This window comes from Anas acuta, chromosome 17, assembly GCF_963932015.1.
Source record: "Anas acuta chromosome 17, bAnaAcu1.1, whole genome shotgun sequence".
NCBI classification, from domain to species: Eukaryota; Metazoa; Chordata; class Aves; order Anseriformes; family Anatidae; genus Anas; species Anas acuta.
This window is the reverse complement of record NC_088995.1, coordinates 2,030,769-2,052,747: the sequence shown is the minus strand read 5'-3', so window position 1 is coordinate 2,052,747 and position 21,979 is coordinate 2,030,769. Positions and strand designations below refer to the sequence as shown.

The 21,979-nt window shown below is 51.0% G+C and overlaps 3 protein-coding genes across 4 annotated transcripts; 2 read left to right on the top strand and 1 right to left on the bottom strand.

Annotated features, from left to right (window-relative positions):
- The first annotated feature begins 60 nt into the window (after positions 1-60).
- Positions 61-7,003, top strand: LOC137865848 (disintegrin and metalloproteinase domain-containing protein 20-like). The gene is made up of 2 exons (XM_068701387.1): positions 61-3,314; positions 3,513-7,003. The coding sequence occupies exon 2, from the start codon at positions 4,160-4,162 to the stop codon at positions 6,572-6,574; it is 2,415 nt and encodes an 804-aa protein (XP_068557488.1). The 5' UTR covers positions 61-3,314; positions 3,513-4,159; the 3' UTR covers positions 6,575-7,003.
- An 82-nt stretch (positions 7,004-7,085) lies between these two features.
- Positions 7,086-9,681, top strand: LOC137841080 (disintegrin and metalloproteinase domain-containing protein 20-like). The gene has a single exon (XM_068653547.1). It carries the CDS (start codon positions 7,233-7,235, stop codon positions 9,567-9,569), a length of 2,337 nt encoding a protein of 778 aa, XP_068509648.1. The 5' UTR covers positions 7,086-7,232; the 3' UTR covers positions 9,570-9,681.
- A 501-nt stretch (positions 9,682-10,182) lies between these two features.
- On the bottom strand, positions 10,183-21,826 carry TMEM116 (transmembrane protein 116). 2 transcript variants are annotated; one of them, XM_068653551.1, is made up of 11 exons: positions 21,659-21,826; positions 21,451-21,497; positions 21,247-21,310; positions 18,105-18,236; positions 14,482-14,586; positions 12,942-12,991; positions 12,448-12,531; positions 12,226-12,364; positions 11,540-11,684; positions 11,352-11,425; positions 10,183-10,808 (listed from the first exon to the last, which is right to left on the bottom strand). In XM_068653551.1, exons 1-11 carry the CDS (start codon positions 21,704-21,706, stop codon positions 10,608-10,610), a joined length of 1,089 nt encoding a protein of 362 aa, XP_068509652.1. In that variant the 5' UTR covers positions 21,707-21,826; the 3' UTR covers positions 10,183-10,607. The 2 variants fall into 2 exon arrangements, with proteins under 2 accessions (XP_068509652.1, XP_068509653.1); XM_068653552.1 differs by lacking the exons at positions 21,247-21,310; positions 21,451-21,497; positions 21,659-21,826 and adding an exon at positions 18,943-20,388.
- Between the last annotated feature and the right edge of the window lie 153 nt (positions 21,827-21,979).

The following is a 21,979-nucleotide window of genomic DNA, read 5'->3' as shown; positions in this document are numbered from 1 at the left end:
TATATATGATCACTTATGTACTGTTAATCATGAGTCCCCCCAGATGGGGCAAATTATATTGTTAAAGACCATTCTTTTTCTTAATAACCAGTTGCAGAAGCTGCCTTCCATCTGCTATACATACAGCCAGCTGCAGTGACTATATATGTGAACAAGACAGCCACAGTTTCTCAACACCCTGCTCAGTAAGTACTTGAAGCAAGTGCTGTGAAATACAAACTTCATAGCTATCCTTTGCACCTAAATTCTGAGTCTTTATGTAGAGGCAACAAAATAGCCTTCTGTTTCGCTAGATGACCCAAGAGCCGTGCTTGGCCTTGCCAAGGGCACCTGAGTCCAAATGCTTGCTGCATTTTTCAGTTCTGATCAGTAGCCCTCTTTCTTTCTTCTGTAACCCATCTTCCCTGGACCTACTTTAAGGCTTAATGGCCATTCAGCATAAAGCTCCTCTTTTTATCATACCGTTCAACAGCAGAATCAAAGAATGTTCTAGTTCCTTATGTACGAGGTATTTTTCTTTTCATGATGGGATCTTCTGTAGACAACAGTAAGCGTGGGGTCTATTTGTTTTGTCCCCAGATCAGAAGTTCTGTTTCCACCTTATTTTTTCCACTCTAGAAGATCCAACTTTTGTTTTCAGACTTGTCCTCTCGTTTGAAAGAGATCATCCTGGCAAGGGTCATAGTGCTGCTGTGTGAGTCCACCAGTGATCCTTCTCTTGTGTCACCCTCCGGAGTCCAAGCTCCCCGTCTCTTTGATGCCTTCGAGCTCCTCCTGGCGGAGCAACAGATGCAGGGCTGCTCCTTGACACATGTCCTTATGCTGCCTGGACCATGAGGCTGCCCAGGGCAGATTCTTACACTAGTCTGGAACATTGGCTCCAAAAGCTGCTTTTTTATTTTAATGAAACAAACAAATGAAAAGAATCTGTACATATTTCTAGTTTTCTACCTTCTGACACTTTTCTTTCTTTTGAGACTGGTCGAAGGCTTTTTATAGAGATATTTTGGTACTAAACCTGTGCAGACACTGAATGAGTTTGGTCTGCAGACTGAAGTGCCAATTCAGGGCTATTAGTAACGACTCTTGAACATTATTGTTATATTTCATAGCTCGTTAATTTTGGGTTTACATTTACAAACCTGAGCCATGAATCTCCCAATCTACTCTTACGGCAGTCCAGCCTTGTTCTTTTTTGTCTTTTTTCTATAACAGACTTCCTTGTAACCTTTAGCTTGGATGGCAAACCAGTGTCTGACTCTTTCTATGAAATTTTTTAAGCAGTAACTTAGTTTTTCTACATGAAGGAGATGCTTCATTTCCCATTCTTCGTCAGCACCTTGTCAACTTTCTTTTAATCCTGTTGAGAGTTTTCCAGTGCTTGATTTATTCCACAGTAAGAACCACAGTCCCTATTTAACCGTCACTTTCTCTGATGGAAATGGGGAGTTTTTGCATAAGCCAGAATTGTACTTCTGACACTACATGGAATATTTGTGTACTGACATGCATTGATGACAACTGTAGAGAATTAGCAGGTGACAAGAGTATTTGTTGTTTCTTGGTAGTATCAGCAAGTTTGCAGGCCCTATGTGCATTTCTCTCCTTGCCCTAAATTCCAGGTCGTGTCAACATCCACACAATCTTGAAATGTATAGATCATTTCCTTTTAAACTTGAAATCTGTGTGGTGTTTTTTTGTTTTTCCACTGGGAAATCTCAGTGTATGGGAACTTTTAAGTATGGAAAATAGAGAAATAAGCAAGGAATTCTCCTGTGTTTGAGCGGGAGTGCAGGAAACTCCCTACAAAAGCACTTTTGCAGCTCTACCCTCTGGCAGTTTCTGGAGAGCCAGAACTTCTGAGTAGAAAAATGGATCAGGTTATAGCTACTCTCATTGTTAACACAGTGGGTTCAGCAGGCTGCTGCCACACCACAGTCTGCTGAGATCCAAGCAGCTTGTGAGCACCGCAGAGTGTAACACACTGGGACTTCTTTTTTCTCTGGCAGGTTGCTCTGGTGTTAAAGATGACAGTAGCAAGGCTTGTACGCTGAGGTGTAATGGTCTTTAGGACATGGCTTCAGCCTACTTCTGCAGTACCATGAGAGGTTTGTGCAGTGGGGAGCACCTTGGAGGGAGAGCAGCTGCTGCTCGCTGCCATCCAAGGCAGCTTAGAAATAAGCAGAGAAAACAGGATCTGACTGCTTCAGAGAGTGCCTCCTCTCCTGATGCTCTCCTCACGTACACAACAGGGTCATTTCAAGCAGTTACTGATAGTGAGGGGGGTACGCTTGTGATTGACTGTGTTTTGGTGTCTGGAGGGAAGTCACATTTCTAAGGGCTTTTGTGATGAGGAACTGCGTTTTACGGGTTTACTGTTGATTTTAGTGTCTGTGAGAAGTAAGAATGGCCTGATCTGAAATGGAGGTAGGGAAAGACAGATTTAAGAAAATGCAATTTGAAAATTCTAGGTCAAATGGTTTTATTTCTATAAGAAAGTTGATTATTTTACTCTTGAAAACAAGTTGTTTTAGATTTCAAAATTAAATAGACTTGAATTGATCTAATTGGCTTATTTTAAAGTTACATTTTACTTTCTTCTTCCTGGGTTTCTTATTTTTTGGTTGACATAAATGCAAGATACCTTGTCTTGATTATGTAACATTTGAGTTGGTAATAAATCTACTGATCCTTTACAGCAGACTGTGAATATTGTACATATCTTGAGATGGAAGAGTTGTGTGGGAACAAAGAAGACATTCTTTGTAAAAACACTAAAAGGATGTGGGAAAGCTATGTAGTTGTTTTTTTTTTTTTTTTCTTAGAGTTTTATTTAAGACAAGAATCTCAGAAATCATTTGACCTTTTCAAAATTTTATGTATATCTGACTGCTCCTGTGACTTGATTATTTTAAGGTATATATGTTGAAAGGTTAGGAGAATTGACTAGGAGAAAGAGTTTTTGATTGGAAATAGCAACATGTCAAAGTTTTGCTGTCATTACTTCAGGTTTTTCTTTAGGAAATCTGAATCTGTCATCATCTGCCACGTTTAACTTCTGTGTATTAAAATGTTTGCATTTCTCCTTTCCAGTGTTACCTGTACCATGTTAGTTTATTTCGGATCAGTATTATATTGTAAATATTACGCATCAATGTATATAAATGATTTTACTAAACTTAAAAGTTACTGGCTTCTTTTTTTTGGTCCCCAAGTCTCTTTAGCACAGAAGGGGAGAGGATGGTGGTGCCCAGAGCCCCGGAGCTGTGCTGCTGTGCTCCCTGCTGCCTCAGCACTGTGAGAAACCACTGCTGGTAGGCATTTGCTTCTGTAACACAACTCTTTGAGGTGAATGAGCGGCCAACAAGATAGGCTGGGTAAAGCCCTAGGAATTTGTGTGCTCTTCCTGGTGACAGCCTGAAAAGCGCCTCTAAATGCCATTAGATGGCAGCAGGACATCCCCGCTGCTGCAGGTTAACTCCTGAAGATCAATTTTTTATTTTTTTTTGTAGCTACAGCTTCCAGGGAAAGGGACGGATGAATTGCTCTGTGCAGCTCGAGTAGCACTTAGTGTTTATGACATTCCCCCTGTTGAATCTAACAACTCCTCCATTCTGCCAAGAGCGTTCCTGGTGTCTGTAGGAGAGGAGGACGACTGGCAGGGCACTGTGGAAGGACTGGCAGCCGGTGAGAAACTGGTAGGTGAGAAGTAGGTTGGCCTTTGTTCAGGCTGGTGGGAAGGGGAGTGAGAGAACAAGTTCCAAGCATCCCAAGTGTATTTAAGGCGGCCAAATGCTCTATAAGCGTAGAAGAAAAGACTCTTCTGTACTCACAGAAGAAGGATGCCTGGCCAAACGTATGCATCTCCCCTTCCAGCAAGGAAACTTCCCTGAACGGTTAAAACATTTGGTGACAGGCACTCAGCTGAGTGATGTGCCCTGCAAGGAAATCTGTCAACAGCCACTGCAGGCTCTCACCCTGTGCCGAACACATTAGCAACCAAATCCTCATTGTTTTCCTGGTAATCTTCTGTTGCTTTCCATTTAGGAAGGCTTAATCCCCTTTTAAACAAATTGCTGTAGCAGCACTGGCTCGTCGTGCTCTCAGCAAACGGGGTCAGCCCAAGCAGGGCACAGCAGGCTCTTAGTGGTGGGATGGGATGGTATTTAACAGGATGCTGCTCCTGCTGGTGCCTGGAGCTCCTGTCCCCCCCCGTGGAATGTTTGTGTTCAAAGTGGAGCTGGGGAAACGGCCTCTCCTCGGGCCCTTCCGTTCCAGCTGGATGCCAGCCCCAGGAGCGGCTCTGCTTCGCCTCCTGCCCCGTGCCGGTGACCGTGGCTCCAGCGGGACGCAGCTGTGGGTCATGCCAAGGTGTTTCCTGATGGGGAATGGGATTCTCCTCATGCTGGGCTGCTACTTGCTCCTGGGGCTCCTGCTGCCCTGTGCAGACTGCAGCCCCCAGCCCACCTGGGGCAGCGCAGCCTACGAGATAGTCATTCCAAGGAAACTTGGCCCCAAGGCAGGGAAAGCCAGCCGGGACAGCATGTCCTACGTCATCAGCATTCAGAGGGTAAATTACACCATTCACCTCAGGCAGAAGACAAACTTTATAATAAAAAACCTCCCTATATTCACTCGTGACTCTCAAGGGAAAATCATGATCGAACAGCCCCGTGTGCTAGCAGATTGCTATTACCACGGCTACGTGGAAGGCATCCCAGACTCCATGGTGACACTGACTACCTGCTCTGGGCTCAGAGGACTGCTGCAGATTGGAAACTTGAGCTACAGCATCGAGCCCCTGGCAGCTTCCTCTGCATCTGAGCATCTTCTGTTGCAGAGGGAGGTGGCGGTTCCTGGAACGGTGATCTACAAAACACCCCAGAGAGGCAGACAATTTCCAGGGCATGGTACAGCAAAAGGGCAGTTAAAGGACGGGGGGCACATGCGGTATCTGGAACTCCTCGTCGTGGTGGACAAGGAAGGGTTTGACGCTTTCGGTGGAGACATAACTAACGTGATGTTGGAAGTTATTGAAATAATCAATCTGGTGGACGGGCTGTTTTCTTCTTTCCGCCTTCGCGTGTTATTAGCTGTGCTAGAGATTTGGACAGAGAAGAACCCTATCAGTATTACCAAAAACATTTCTGAGGTCCTTCACAATTTTAATCTTTGGCAGATCCAGCAAAGCCCTACGCATGTTGCGCATGATGTGGGGTGTCTCTTTGCCTCGTTGGACTTTGGTCACAGCACGGGAGCGTTGTACAGGAGTGGCAAATCGAACTTCGCCAGTGCCTGTGATAGAAAACGTGCTTCTGCTGTTGTTTCGTTTGCCAAGCGAACTTACATGGACACTGCTGTCTACGTCGCCCATGAGTTAGGGTATGTCCTCGGCATTGATCGTGATGACAAGTACTGCAGGTGTGGAAACGCCTCTAAATGCATCATGAATGCACAGAGCACAGTGAGCTACGAATTCAGCAACTGCAGCACAAGGTACTTTTTTGATTTTATAGCGTCAGGGCGAGGAAACTGTCTGAATAACATCCCAGAATCAGTAACGATGTTTGTACCGCAGCGCTGTGGGAACGGCATCCTGGAGCTCGGGGAGGAGTGTGACTGTGGCTCAGAAGCACAGTGTGAATTGGACCCTTGCTGTGATAACAGCTGCCGAAAGAAAGAAGGAGCCATTTGCACTTCTGGGCTCTGCTGCAAGAATTGCAAGCCTCTCCCAGAAGGAAAAGTGTGCAGGGAGAGTACCAACCCCTGTGACCTGCCTGAATATTGCAATGGGATATCTGAGCATTGCCCAGCGGATGTGACCAAGCAAGATGGGACAGTGTGCGCTGAGGATGGCTACTGTTACGCAGGCAAATGCAAATCACGCATGTTACAGTGTAGGAACATCTTTGGTGAGAAAGCAGAGCCCGCTCCACTAAAATGTTACAGGAAGCTGAACATGAAAGGGGATCGGTTTGGCAATTGCCAGGGAGATGGGCTAGGGACCAAATTTCAGAAATGTAAGCCCGAAAATGTCCTGTGTGGGAGGGTGCAGTGTATTAATGTTTGGCATCTACCTTGGCTGGAAGAGCACTCAACCATCATTCAAACCCCAGTGGACGATACCTTGTGCTGGGGCACAGACTACCACTTGGGCATGGAAACCTTGGATACTGGAGCCATTGAGGATGGCACGCAGTGCGGGGTGAAGAAGATCTGCATTAACCAGACGTGCATGCTCAGGGAGAAGCACTTGGCACCCAGCTGCTCTGCCCAGAGCACGTGCAGAGGAAGAGGCGTTTGCAACAACAAAGGCAACTGCCACTGCAACCGTGGCTGGGCACCTCCCAACTGCCAGTTTTTCGGCTTTGGGGGAAGCATCGACAGCGGGCCTACGCCAGTCACTAAAAATGGGCTTATGAATTTCATCATCAAGATGACCATGCTAACCGTTACCGGTGTGGTGCTCACAGCTCTTGTCATGGACCGTGTGAGAAAGCTCAGAGCACGCCGAGCGTTAAGCAGGGTGGTCGGATGCTTTCAGGCTAGAGAACGGGCTCCTGAAGGGGTGTGAAGGACTAGGTGGAAGAGGACAGGGCTAAACCAGCTGAGAGGCAAAACTGCCCTGCATAGGACCTCATGTGGCAGCAGTGGAAAGCAGGACTTGGCTTCAGCCTCACAGCTGCAGTGGACTTAATTTTAAATTGATCTAGATTCAAGTGTAGAGTTAGAATAGCTGTAGAATAGCAAAAAGAAATTGTTTTCATACACCTTGGTAGGAAAAAAAAAATTGACTGAAATGACAGAGGGGCTCAGGTTAGTTTGAAATGCTGCTGCACATTTGCACTGGTGGACACGGCCGTGACTGAGACAGGCGTCAGCTGCTGTGGGGGGACGGGTGCTGCGCTGTGAGGAGTGCTGGTGTGGTTAAATCTCAGAAACTGCGCTTCGCAGGCGATCTTTGGGCAGGGATTCCCCTTTTGGGAGGAGGTGGAGGGGGTACTGAGGACACCCAGCTCCTCAAATCTCACGGAGCAGCGAGGGAAGAGCGGTGGCAGCTCCCCGGCTGCCTCAGCCCTCAGAGAGCAAAGCGCAGCAGGGCCGCCTGGCCTTCATCCCTGTCACCTCACAGCCTTTCTGGAACCTTCTTGAGCAGCGCTGAGGGGATCAGCTGTAAGGCAGCGGCTCTGCCACGGCCACCAACGAAGCACCTGAAGGGAGATAGGCTCAAGATGGCCGTGCGAGGGTTGGCGGAGCCCTCACGGAGGTGTCTGGCCTCCATTTTGAAGGCTGTGGTGGTGAGGTGGCTCCAGGCAGGTCATGGCAGCCAGGCCAAAGCCCTGCTCCTCAGGCTGGGCATTTGGGCAGTTCTGGCGGCTCCTCTCCTCCCCAGGGCAGGCAGCCATCGGCTGCCACCCGGCTACGCTGTCCATGAGATAATCCGGCCAAAAAAGCTGTCCCCCGTGGTAGGCCGGGCAGCGTTGGGAGAGGTGTCCTATGTCATCAGGGTGGAGGGTGAGAACCGTGTCGTCCACCTCACGCAGACGCGGGGACTCGTGGTGAAAAACCTGCCGGTCATCACCTACAGCCCCCGAGGGAGGAGGGTGGTGGAGCAGCCCCATGTCCCCGAGGAGTGCTACTACCTGGGCTACGTGGAGGGCAGCCCCGGCTCCCTCGTGGCACTGAGCACCTGCTCGGGTCTGAGGGGACGGCTGAAAATCGGGAACCTGAGCTACGGCATCGAGCCCGTGCCGGGGTCCCTGACCTTCCAGCACCTTCTCTATCGACGGAAGATGACCCAGGACAAGCCTTCGACGTGTGGATTGACTGATGAAGCGATCCAAAGGCAACCAGGCTTGAAGGGTATTAAAATACCCTCAGCGAAGCAAGACTTGTCTCAGAGACTGATGCGCACCAGGTATGTCGAGATCTTTATTGTGGTGGACCACCAGCTGTTTTCTTACCAAGGAAGCAATGAAACCTCTGTGATGGCTCTGGTAACAGATACAATCAATTTATCAGAAACGTACTATTATCCTCTGAAGATTCGCATCTGCCTGATTGGGCTGGAGATGTGGACACGCGGCAACCTAATCAAGAACAGCCTGGATATACAAGAAGTTCTTACAAATTTTAATAGCTGGGTAAATACAGACCTTTCCAGCAGGATGAAGTATGACATTGCACATTTATTTACTTACACAGACTTCGGATTCACCGTTGGGCTGGCCTACGTAGGTAGCATCTGCTACCCTGGTTATCAGTCAGGTATCGTGTCTCACATACGAAGGGATTTCATAACCTTTTCCATTATTTTCACTCACGAGCTGGGCCACAATCTGGGGATGGAGCATGACAAAAAAGAGTGTGTGTGTGGAAAAGCCACCAAGTGCTACATGACAGGAGAGTCGCTCAACGGCGCCTCGGCTTTCAGCAACTGCAGCCTTCAGAACTTTGTAGACCTGCTCAGCAGAGGGGACGGCGAATGCTTAAACAACATCCCCGAGCCCAACAGATTTTTCTATTTTAAGCATTGTGGCAACAAGGTGATAGATGAGGGAGAGCAGTGTGACTGCGGGGGGCCACAGCACTGCCAAGGCAACCCCTGCTGCTACAAAGACTGCAGGCTGAAGCCGGGGGCTGTCTGCTCCGTTGGGCAGTGCTGTCAGAAATGCCGCTTCCGTGCTGCGGGATACAAGTGCAGGCCAGAGGTGGATGAGTGTGACTTACCCGAGTTCTGCAACGGGACTTCGGAGTGGTGCCCAGAGGATCTGTACGTACATGACGGGACGCAATGCAGCGACGATGGCTACTGCTACCGTGGGAAATGCGCAACCTATGACAAGCAGTGCAGAAAAGTCTTCGGGAACGAAGCTCGGGGTGCTCCAGAAAGTTGCTTCAAAGAGCAGAACATGAAAGGGGATCGATTTGGCAACTGTGGTGGTGATGGGACTGAAGTTGCTTTTGTGGCATGTGAACCCCAAAATGCTTTGTGCGGCAGGCTGCAGTGTGTGAACGTGAGGAGGATTCCCTTCCTGGAGGGGTCTGAAACCATCATTCAGATGCCAGGGTCTGAGGGGTGGTGCTGGGGCACAGCCTACCGTGCTGGCGTAGATGTACCTGATATAGGAGGAGGACTCGATGGCACCAAGTGTGGTCAGGGTAAGATCTGCATTAATAAGACATGCACAGACGCCATGGTCAGAACAAAGTGCGATGCAAACATTTTGTGCCAGGGGAAAGGGGTTTGCAACAACCTTGAGCACTGCCACTGCAAAGCTGGGTGGGCCCCCCCTTACTGCCAGTTCCGTGGTGTGGGAGGGAGCGTGGACAGTGGCCCCCCGCCGCACTTAAGAATCTCCACGGCAGAGGCTGTCCAAAATAAAGCTTTTGGGACTGCACTAGGGATCGCTGTTCCTGTTGCCATCGTTCTGATCGCTCTCCTCATTGCTGCAATCAGATACATCAACGTAATCACTGCGTTCTTCACTACACGTTCATGCACAGAGGCATCAGAGACTTCTGAAGATGAGGAGCAGAACACAGAAGAAGATGATGACGATGTTTAAAAGAATGAAAGCAGTGGGAGAGCTTTGTGAGCTGGGAGAGCAGTGGGAAAGCACCAGCTGAGCTTTGGAAAGGACTGCAGGCCCCATGGGAACCTCTGAAACCAGACCATTATTCCCAAGAGATTTGTACAAAGTATTTTACACAGTGTAACTGTGTAAACTGTATAAAAGTTACTTACACAAAACTTGAGTATTTCCTTTTCTTGTCCTACCAACTATGTAAATAAATTTGGGTTGGACCCGAAAAGTGAAGCTATGAGAATTTAAAGAGCATAAAAGTTATAGGGTTGTTTTCCTCCCAGTGTAGCTAAAAAACTGTTTTATTTTCTATAGAATGGTGGGGTCTTAGTAAGTAATTCACTTGAACATCTAGACCAGCACAGATTCATGCAAAGTCCTGCTCTGGTTCATGAGAAATGCTCCACTGGGTTGAAGAAGCTTATTGTTCTGAGTATTGCAGCTGAGCAGAAGTTGCCCTGAAGACCAAAAGGGAGATGTGGGGAAAGTCATGGAAGTGAGTGCTGTTTCTTTTCTGCTACAACTTTCCATCCCATGCAGTTGGCTATCAGCAGGGTACGTGTTCTTATTTTTATGTTGAATCAAAAGTCAGGGATTTAAAAATATTCACCTTTGCTTTAATGATAACTTGTAATGGCAAATACCTGACAAACAGTTAAAAAATTAAAACATCCTTTGAGCATCTGCCCTCAAAGGAGCTGCACTAGGTCTCTGAGCTGTTGTACATAGTTCAATGCATTTCTAGAGATATTTCCTTAAGGAGAAAGTCTGTAGTACTAAAGAAGATTTACCATGTTTAAAGAATCCCTTTAAAGTCCATACAGGTCTGTAAAATAAATAACTACCTTCACTGAAAGTGCTTCTCTGACAGATCTGCTCAGGCTCTTCCAGCACAGCAGTTACCTGTGCTGCTGACAACAGTGCACACCGAGACAGCCGCTACCAGCTCTAGCTGGCACTGCTGAATGAGATGAGGCCCCGCTGGCACGCTGCCTGTTCTCCTTTCGCTGCAGGGATGCATCAGAGCAGGGTGGACGTGGGCACCTCTGCGTCTGGAGGGCTGGCGGGGAGCGTGCTGTCGTAGAACTTCTTCTGGGAGCGCAGGAGAGGAGTCTGAGTGTCAACGTCGCGGCAGGCGTTGCGTTTGAGAGAGAGGAAGGCGTGCTGCGTCCAGCCATACACAATGCAGTTCAGAAGGCCCTGGGAAGCTGCTGTCAGCGCCTGGGAGAGACAGCAGCAAGATCAGGGCTGGCTCGTCAGCCAGCGCCGCACAGCACTCGGAAGCTCCCTCCCAGGCTGTCAAACCTGGCACATTTTGTCAGGCCTCCCACTTCCAGCAGGATTTTATCTATCTGCATCCCCACACGATACAGGAATCTCACAGTTATTTTAATAAGCTTTGCGAAATGCTGCCTCAGGCACATCAGGCAGCTGGACAAGTGCTGGGAAGGAATTACATTTAGAGACTTTCACAGAAAGTGAAAAACCTAACCGAATTCTGAGGACCCCTTCCAGTCCTGTTTGCTATGATCTCCACGATGCTGTGAGTTTGGTTACTGAGACCTTTTTAAGCCCGTGAAAAACAGAGCAACTAACAAAGATCTTTGCCAACCAGAAGTATAAATCTGACTTAAGCTCATAGAGCAGTCATATTTGTAGCTAGAAAAAAGGTTTTTAGGCAGAGATTAGAAACAGGCAGGCACTAAGAGACAATAGTTCAAGTAGAGAAGGCAAAACAAAGGAGGTTGCAGATGAAGACTTTACCTGTAGAATGAGGAGAGCCATGTAGATTTTGCTGCTTGTTGAAACCACCAGCTTCAGAATTCCCAGTAGGACAGCTGCGAAAAGGGAGTGTCAAAAGGGTATTGCTTTAACCCCACCTCTTTTGAGTTTCCTTGCCAGGCTCTATGCCTTACGAGGATATGGTGACAGTAACTCAGTGCTCTGCTAACCTGGGGCCCAACAGCAGAAGAATGCGATGGGGTAGAAAACCACTCGTTGTTCCACCACCTTAATCATGGCCCACTGCTGGTCTCCCAGGAATCCTGTGGAGTTTACAAACCTCTTGTACAAACCTCGGGCTCGAACGAGTACAACCTAAAAAGAATAAGCATATATCACTGCTTGAATTTTGGACACGTGCTCTGATCTGGCTTGTTTAGCTAGGACAGAGTTATCCTGTGCTTTTTAGCTAAATCCTCATTTCAGTCTATGAAATCTTCTCACACTGTGCGACAGGGTACGCCCTGGGGCAGAGCAGTTGCTTTGCACGTGATCTTTTTTGAGCTGAGGACACTTAATTCATTTGCTCTCTTGCACAGGAGCTGGCCTGTGCACTAGGTGATCCCTGCTGCCATTCTCTGAGCCTCCTCTACCTGCCAAATCCTTTTTGAGGTGGGCTGACAGAACACGGGGCTGCAGATGGATTTATCTGGTGGCACAATGAAATTATCCCTTCCAAAAGGAAAAAGCACCACTCAGTTCATCCCCTGATGCTGTCTGGCCGCTGGCACCATCCAAGCAAACCTGGGAGACCGATGAGCATGCACACAAAGTCACCTCTCACTCGTGTAAAGACGAAAAGGGGCAAAACTTCTCATCTTTCACACCGCTAGCGTGCAAGGACCACGTTTCTTACCAGAATGGCTACGAAGCTGATCAGAAAGGAAACGAGGAAGACCCCCACACCATAGAAATGCATCACACGGCAAACGGAGCCGTTCAGCGTCAGTGGCTCGGTGGTGGGCACAGCTGCCTCTGTGTGCATCAGGAGACATCTGTGGGGAGAAAGGGAACGGACGGAGCTCTTGCCGTGCCTCAGAAGTGGTGAGGCTCTTTCAGAGAGAGGCGTGAAGCTTACCCGTGCTTCTGACTGAAGTTCTGGTAGCAATTGCTGTTGTTGCCCAGGCAAAACACAGGCACCATGAGAAGAAAAGGGACCAGGCTGGGAGGAGAGAGAACAACAGCACAGTTACTGCATTGCAATTCTCCTGTCCCCAAGCACTCCTTCTTCTGTCTCCTGTCACTACAGAGGACTTGGAAATTGTTTTTATTGTGCTGCTCTGGAGGAGTATTTTACCAGCTTGGCTAACTTCCACACTTCATTCATCCAGGCAATTAGTAAAGGGAGCACTTTCTGAAAAGGAACCTATACGTAGTTTATACAGCTGTAAGTAACTTGGCTAGAGAAAGGCCCTTACATCCAAAGACTCTTGCTTAGAGCTTGTTAGGTCACTGCTGCCATTGAGGACAAACACGGGTTTTAGTAAAATTTGCTCCAAAACAAGCTGGAAGCAGGGATCAGGACGCTGCAGTTTACCAAACCCACAGCATTTTGCCAGAAACAAATCTTACCTGGACAAGATCGTTGCTGCTCGGCCAATGCAGCTCACGTAATCTACAACCTGCAAAGTCCAAAGAGCTTAATTAAATGGTCGTTTCCATACAGCCACTGGCTCCCAGGAACCGGCACCCAGGGAGTGCTTCAGCAGCTCTGGATCCTACAGATGCTAGTTAATTACCAGACCGATACAAATGCTGCTTCCCACCTTGGTCTGAATGAACACTGCCAGGCTCAGTGTGTGCTGATGTGCCAGAGGAACAGCCGACACCTCCACCAGCTCACTGACGTGTTCTCCTTCAAAGCCAGGACTGAGAACACTTTAAACCAGACAAGCAGCAGACACTTGGTGAGCTCCCTGGTGTAACTTACTCATTCTTTGTACTGCTCATTCATTCAACCCAACCCTGTTCCTCAAAAATTTCATGCTCTGATGAAGAAATGCAGGCAGCTTGGAGTGTCCTGGCCTCAGGTCATGAGGAAATGTACTCCAGCAGCTGGCATCCACAAACCAGCTATGAGAATTAAACACAGGCACAGCTGTGGTGTTGGGAAACTTGTTGTAGGTGCTGTGTTTTGAACGGGAGCCCAGGAAGGAAACCAACCCTACAAGTGGATCCAAACCCTACAGACAAGAGCCCTTGAAACAGAGCCATCTGCCCAGCCTGCTGCTCCTGCACAGACAGGTGGAGTGTCTGAGACATGGTTTGCTGCCCACAGCAAAGGTCTGGGGAAGAGAAAAGCTGTTTAAAGATGTGTTCAGTGGGAAGAGCTGCATAAGGAGCCTGCTCTCGTGCAGTACCACAGCGGGAGGACCTGCAGTTAGAGCAGTGGTGGTGCCACTGTTTAGCCAGGTGTGAGAACCAAACGACTGCAGGCAGAGATGTAGATCACATGGCAAGTGAAGTGTTTGTTTAGCCTGCAACTCAACGAGTATTTTTTGAGCACCACGTCCTTGTTCCTCGGTTCCCAGCGATCGCACCGGCTCCCAGATGGGTTTGCATAAAGGTCAGCGACGACGAAGGCAGGGGTTGTTCAGGGAGCCAACCCCTCCTTTTATCACTAGCTCCCTCCCGTCACACCTCCCATCTCAAGCTCTTACAAAACACTGCTGATGCTCTCAAAGCCTGTACGACACCTGGGGAGGCCAGAAATTACCAGTTCTCAGTTCTGGACTGCCCAGGCTGCCCCTGCTTTCCTGTCCCCTGGAGTCATTGCTCTGCCAGGAGGCAGTGGCAGCAACAAAGCAGCTACTCGACTGGTGCAAACTGGTCTTCTGTGGGAGAACTTCACCAATCCTGAGCTTTCTCTGCTCTGAGACATGCACTGCTGTTTGCTTTTGCCTGTTTTGGCCTTGCAAGCCCAATCCTTCACTGAGATCCTACAGCACCCTGAGCTGTAACTCGTGCCACAGCAAGATACGCCAATTCATCCAGAGGGCCTTCAAAGCCCCTGGGGCAGGGTCTGCTGCCTTGTATGAGCCTCCCAAACCCCACCAGAACCCCCCGGGTAGGTCTCAGTCCCCAGCGGCTGCTCTATATCGGTCCTACTCACCGTGGGGGGCATCCTGTTAAGGCTCTGGTTGTATTTCACCTTCAGGTCCCTGTACAGATGCCAGGTGTAGTTGACAGTGTAAAGAAAAGAGGCCACGTAGAACACCTGAGGAACACAAAGAGCCAGGATTTCGGACAAGAGCTCCTGCAGCAGCTTTGGTTCATGGCTGATGAGCCACGGGCCAAAGGTAGGGTATTAAACAGCGTGGGGTGCAGGATGGACGTGCACCCACAGCCCTCCTCAGCCCCTGTGCTCGTCTGCTGGGCTGCAGAGGGACACAACCTGGGAAGAGCCAGGTAGAGGAAGGGTCTTGCCTTGTCCTGCACAAAGGGGGCTTCAATTTGGCCCCAAATCAGGGCCAGAGGACTCTTACAAATACAAATCTTTGTGACTCAGGTCATTTTTTGGCCCAAATTCTAACAATGCAAAAAGGTTTAAAGGCACTTCCAGCTTCTCTGCGCTGCATCCGCTGGAAAACACAACACAGACAAGGTGATGAGACTTTTTTTTTTCTCAAGTGGCAAGCTCACTGCCCGGTGAATTCACGGAAATGGGAAACAATAGCATACATGGAGAGGAAAGCGGGGGCAGAGACTACAACAATTGCACCGTGAGCCAGATTTAGCATGCTAAGAATCCTGTTCCCTCCATGGAAAAAAAAAAAAGAGGAAAGAAAAGCTACAAAACACCGCTTCCCACAATGAGTTTCCCAGCCCTTGATTGCAGCTTGAGGTAAAACCAAATACCGAAAATCTCCTGTAAAAGGAACAAATCTTCCTTGCACTTTTTCTGGATCCCCAGCCACGGTTGCTTGAGGCAGCCGAGTCCAAACAGAGCTGCCTGCCCTTACTATATATACGCGTGTGCTGGGCTTGTTACAGGAAACACATGCTTCAGTGGCAAAGGCAAAGAGGAAGGGCTGGACAAGTGAATTTTTTTCTGTGGATTTGCCACCCTCTGCCAAAGAAGCAAGGAGCACAGGTTTGTCAGCCCGGTATCACCAAAGTCCAGGAATAAGTCACTAAATAAACTCAGGCTCCTTCACTGAGGGTGCAAACGCTCTTGGCTGGCCCTCAAGAGGTCCGAGGGACTGCTACACTGCAGCGTGAACGTTACAGTGACTTCCCAGCTCATTAGAGGAGGTTTAATGAGGGTTTGTTGCCCTTCTTCAATTACTTCCAGAGCAGGTCATCGAAGCAGCCCGCAAAGATAATTCTCTTGCACTTCAAACCGCCTCGGAGAGCTCACAAAGCGCCAACGCTGCCTTCTTTGGGAGAGGGAACCCCAAACCTCTCGTGGAGCTGCAGGAAGGCAGGAGGAGCAGGGAGTTCTGCTCCCCTCAGCCCCACCTCGGGGGCTGCGGGCGGTCCCGCAGCGCTCAGCCGGAGGAGCTCAAGGGAGACCCGAGAGCCCCTCATTACAACACTTCGGTGGCTCCCCATTGTGCTCAGCGGCGTTGAGCGGAGCTTGCCAGGACATTATTAGGCCACTGGAACTGAACTGGAAGAATGTGGGGGAACTGTGCAATTATAACCACGATCTCTGTTCCGGGCTTCAGCGCTGCGGTGCAAAGGCAAAGCAGGGAGAAGGAAGGAGCAAAGGCAAGGGGTGGCAGAAGGGAGCACTGTTTACATCTAATAGTGTGAGTTCAACCAAGAGCCTGGGGCTGAAACAGGAAAAGTCCATGAAACAAAGCCACCTCCTGCTTTAGGACACGGTGCGGATGCTATAGGGGAGTTCCCCTGGCAGCAGCTTCAGCCCCTGGTGATGATGTGATGGTCAACAGCTTGCATAAGCCAGAACTCTGCCCTGATCCTACGGCGATCCCCTGAGACCACCAAACCACACGGAGTGTGCTGTGGGTCTGCAAACACCGCTGCTGAGCCTGTCCCACCCCTGCCTTTTTACAGCTTTTAGGTGTGCAAACCAGCCGGGTGGATTTACGAGACAGCCAGGAATGCAACCCTTGCAAGACTTCTCCTCCGCGCAGAGGACAGGGCCGGGAGCCGTTTGTTCGTTTCCTTCGGTCACAGATCACTTCCATTCTGCAGAAGGCGCCGGTCAAACCTGTTGCTGGCTCCTACTTACGCACGAGATGTCCCCACCGCACACGGGCACTGCTGGGGTTGAGCAAGGAGGTGTCCTGCGCCCCGTCACGTGCGCCGCGCGGGCGCTGTTGCTATGGCAAGTGCTCCGTTTGTTTTAATTTCTCCCAGAGCAAACAGCAGCCGGAGCTCCTGCCAGACACAAGCCGGCTCGGCTGTCCCCGTGGCTGAGCCCGGGATGGGGCAGGCACCCCACACAGCACCCCAAAAGCAAGAGCAGGAAGGAGCCAGAAGTGCACGAGCTCATAGCACGCTCTCCATGTCCGCACTGAGAATTGATGCTGTGTTGTCTGTTTCTCCTCCAGCACTGCAGTCTGTCTTCTCCAGGCCTTAAGAAGTTCACCCCAGCACCCAACTTCAAGAGCTGTCCCCCAGGCAAAGCCGCGAGGGAAACATCTCTACAACCCCTCTGCATCCCCCTTGGTCCTGCCGGCTCCTTCTGCCTTCGGGCTCTGAAAAGCCTCCCCTGAGCTGTTCTCACTTTCCCCTGTACCATCATCTAAAGGACATCTTTGATCCCGTTCTGCTTCGTTCCCAGATAACCAAACCACGCTGCGGTGAACAGATTGCGCTGTTTCTCCAGCAGCACAGCTTGGGAAAGCAGAGAGAAGCCAGGAGTGGAGCAGCTGCTCTCTAAGCTCTGCTCTCCATCACAATACAACTTCACCCAGACACAGCTGTGAAATAACACCAGGCTGCAGCCTCCCGTCCCCAGACACACACGGTGTGAGCACCTCCACAGCCCCTTGCTCTTCCCAGCCAGGTTTTTGTGGGCGCTTCAGAAGGAAACTGTCAAGCCCAGAGGTCGCCGCTTACAAAAAAAGCCCCGCAGCTTTTCAAGAGCAGTGATTTGCAGGGCCTAACGTCCAAACGGGAACTTGGTGAGACACCAGCAAACCGTCAGGAAAACAGCATTTCCTTCATTCCACTCCAATTAGTCTCAGAAATCATCCCAGAGCACTGGAAAGCAGCCTAAATCGCTGGGGCATGGGGGCTGAGGTTGAACAGAGAGCAGCCCCCGAGCATCCTCAGGACTTGAGAGAGCACAGGGCTGGGTCAGCGAGCTCAGGAAGGGCAGGGCTCTGAGAAATGTTTAAAATCCGAGCCCAAATGAATGGCAGAACGCATCTGCTCCTGCCCTGGGTGGAGGAAGCACGAAGAGGAATAGGAAAGCTGCAGCATGGGAGGCACAGAGATAATCTTTGGCGCGGGACCAACAGGAAATAGATAAAGCCCCATCTACTCGCTTTGCAGAAGTAACCCAAACGCTGCAACCACAAAATCCCATGCTCTCTTTGCCTTCCTTATTGCCTCTCGCAAAGCAGCTGTACCTAAAACCAAGCACCGTTATCTCTGGCGTACAAACGAGGCGAAGAGATCTGATAAGTCAAGTTTGCCCAGGGAGCCTCTGCCAAAGCCGGTCTAGGAACAGTTCCCCACGGCCACGCTCTGATCACCGGCGAGGCTAATTACAGTAACGGGCTCAAAATGATGAATCGTGATGCCGAGGCTACTCACTTGTCCCGTGGCTTGCAGGTTGTAGCAGATGAGATCGTGCTTGGAGGTGGGTGTGCTGTAGAGCAGCGCCCCGGTGAGCCAGCACATGCCCAGGAGCAGGTCGGAGAGGCTCAGGTAGAAAAGAGGGCGAACCTGGGGAAATGAAATCAGTCAGCAGGTCCGGGCAGTGCTCCCAACATCCCCACGACCACCGCCAGCAGCAGCTTGTTCCCCTTGCCTTTGTATCTGCTTCTATGCCATCACCCTGCCCTAATCACCCTCTCTGCCACAGCAATGCCCCCAGATCCAAGAGCAGCACCAAACCCTACAAACCTGTAGATCATGGTGTGATCTGCAGCTTGGCAGAATGAGGCAGGTGTGCAGGGAGAAGCAATCAACGAAATCAATTGATAGAGAAACTTCTGGGAAACAGAAACCCTCCTTCAGGTCTGAAATACCCTGAAATGGGCATTTTTCCCCTGTGTTCCATGGCATTTCAGCTGGTGACTCAGGCTGAACCTATTTTACATGCCAGGTTAATGCAGCAAGGATGCTTTTCAGGAGCCTCGATTTTGAGATTTTTTCCAGGGAACTGAGCCTTTGGGTGAAATTTGCCCCAGTATTGTGCTTTAAGTCAACGCCTGCCACCCATTGTGTCATGTTATGCTTCTCTTGTCCCTGTGAGTAAACAGAAAGAGCTTAGGAAGACTGAGGAGCATCAAGGCACATCTGATTAAACCCGAGCTGTCCCGAATGGCAGTTTTTGCTGAGATCTGCCTGGTGTCTTTCGGACCCCACAGCAGGCCTTCTGCCTTCTGCGGGGTTTCTCCTCAAACAGCCTTGCCTCTCCAGGTCTCACCTCACCCAGCAGATCAAGCCCAGACATCGTTGTGCTTATCAACGTCTCCCTGAGCAGCGATAAATCCGGGCTTCTCCTCGCTGGTGCAGAGCTGAAGCACCAGCAGGCAGGGGCACGCCAGGCTGGGGACACTTCCAGGTTGTGAGCACAGCACGTTAGAGCCAAGCAGCTCTCAAATAAGCACAGCAGAAACTTTTGCCCCAAAACACGAGACCTCTTTCTCCAGCACCACGTGTCCTTGGAGGGAAGCGCCACTGCAGGCTGAGGAGCCCTTTTGGCACGGACCTAAATGAGGTAGGTGGCCCAGTCGTAAGAGAAAGGCAGCACGGTTCTTACTTGCAGAAGGGAAAAGAAGAAACAAACGGTATTTATAAAATAGAGGAAGGGACTGTAAAGACGTAATCATTCAGAGGAGCTGCCAGGCTGGAGCTGCCAGGCTGGAGCACAGATGTTGGTTTTGCTACGCCTGGTCATCGCCCGCGGACATCTGCCTGCAGAGAACCTGTGGACATGACAGAGGAAATTCCGTGTTCAGCGCTTGCCATCATGAATGATTCAGCTCATGCTGAAGTTTTATTGACTCCGTAGAGGCCGAAAGCAAGTTTCAAGAACGCAATATTTGATTTCCTCAGCTGGGGGTAGGAGGGGGAAGTGTTTGTAATATTTTTCTCCTCCCAGCCTCCAGAGCTGTTTATTTCTTACTCTGGAGTCTCATGACACAGGGAATAAACTATTTGTGGCGAGCTTTGATATGGATTTCTTCCAACCCCTTTGTTTACAAACTTGCCCACAGGACCAGAAATGTGGGGACAAGAGAATGGGGAAGTTGCTGAAGATTTTGCTGCTTCTGAAACACCAGCAATGGATCCGGCTGGCAGCAGCACAGCCTGGAAGCCCGACGCCAACGGGTCCCTCTGGCTGGGATCCATCCTTCCGAGCCGGATTTGCAATAATCTGAGCAGAAACATCTGGAGTCCCTCGAGCAGGAACGCTCCATCTGCGGCTGGGAGCCATGTGCAACCCAAAAACAGCAAGAGTGCAGCTCCCGGGCCGCAGCCACATCATATGACTGATAGCACAAGGGCTCCCGAGCGATGCGGGCTGGTAGCCATGGGAGGCAACGGGCTGAGGCTGCTGAGTCACAGCGGGACCCCTGCCAGGCTCAGCTCCACGCCGCAGCAGAGGGGAGGACCCCAGGAAAGAACCACGGCTGGTGCTGTGCAGGTGATATGTGGATCTTGAGAGGGTTCTTGATCACTTTTGATAAGCGCCTTGTGCAGCACGAGCTCAGGAAGGCGTCCATCCCAGCAGCAAGGTGAAGTCCCAGCTTTCTTTCCTCCCTGGAAATGCATCGAGACCTCCGCAGCTTGTTCTGGATGTGTTTTTTCCGTGAAGCTCTGCCTACCCGGGAGCAAGATTGCCCTGCACGCTGCAAGCGGTGCAAATTTGCCCTGAAAACCTGGCCGCAGGTTCTCCAACACACCCTGCTTCATCCAGCGCTGTCTGCATGCATGACTTCCTTCTCTGAGAATAATTTACTGCATTCCCTGGTCTGCGGGCTGCAGATTGAACCCACGATGTATGATGGACATCGAAGACAAGGGAAGTACAAAGACAGCTTTGTTACGACTTCGCTGCCAGCTTCACCGCCCTCCTGCTCTTAGCAGTAACCTGTTATCTGCGTGGTCCACACACCGGGCTGCCAGACATCTGCAAATCCCAAAGAACCGCAGCTTCACACAGCTCCGTGCGCCGCCTCCGATAATCCTGGACAGACAGACGGGCTGTGCAAGGACATAAAAGCCCTGCAAGCTTGGGCTGGAGGTCCGTGATTACCATCCCAGATGTGCTGGATTCCCTACACGCATGATCTGCACGTGTGAAGCGTTTGGGATGTGCCAGGCGCTGCTGCATGAGCAACATTAACTGTTCCTGTGCACATGGGAGCTCAGCACTACAAACTGCTGCTCAGCCTCCTCTGCTTTTGCCCGAACCTCTCAGCACCTCTGCTAACACCCCTTTTAGCTGCACGCCTGCCTGTTTAAAGCCTCAGCCATACCCCGGGAACTTTGCACGCATTGGGGCATCCCCACGCAGCTCCCCAGCCCCAAAACCAAACCCACGGGACGCGGCAGGAGCTGCAGGGACCTGCTCCTCCCCGCGCAGGTACAGCCCAAGGTCAGCCCCACACGTGTGGCAGCACGGCAAGGCTCTTGGCCAGCCCTTGGCCTCCTCCTGGCTCTAATAAACAAGGTTTAATTAACCCCAGCGCCCACGGCCCATGCAGCCCAGCTCCGTCCTTACCTCGGGGGACCTCACCGCGTTCTGGAAGACGGCGTAGGCAATGATTGAGCTGGAACCTGTAACACTGACAAAACAAAGCCTGCGTTGGCACGGGGGGGGGCTGGCTGGGACCAGCAGTTTTCTTTTTTTCTTTTTTTTTACTTTTTTTTCGTTTTTTTTCCCAAAAAAGCCGCCACGCCACCACCACCTCCGTCCAGCCGGTACCTGAGCATGGCCATGGTGAACTGGATCCACTGCAGAGCCGAGTACACCTGGGGGACACGGAGGGACACGGGGGAGCTGTCAGGGACCTCCTGCGGCCCCCCCACGGCCCCACGGAGCCCACGGGGAACCCACGGGGAGCCCACGGGGGGCCGGGACCGAGCCCACGGGACCCGGCAGGGAAGGGACAGAGGGGACAGAGCTCGCTCACCTCCTGCCAGCCCCCGTCCAGCCGGGACGATGTCGCCGGGAGGGCCATGGGCACCCACCGGGGACCCACCGGGGACCCACCCAGCACCCACCGCAGCCGCCGCCTCGCCGCTCCCGGGGCTCCGCGCACCGCCCGCGCCCCGCCCCGGGGCCACACCGAGCCCGGCCCGCCCCGGGGCCAGCCCCCAGCGCTCGGGGCTGGCTGAAGGGGAGCGAGCCGGGGGCGGTGGCGGCGGAGCCCCCGCGGGAGCTTCGGCTCCGGTCCCGGTAACGGCGCGGGGCTCCCGGGGAGACAAGCGGTGTTGGCGGAGTCACCCCTCCA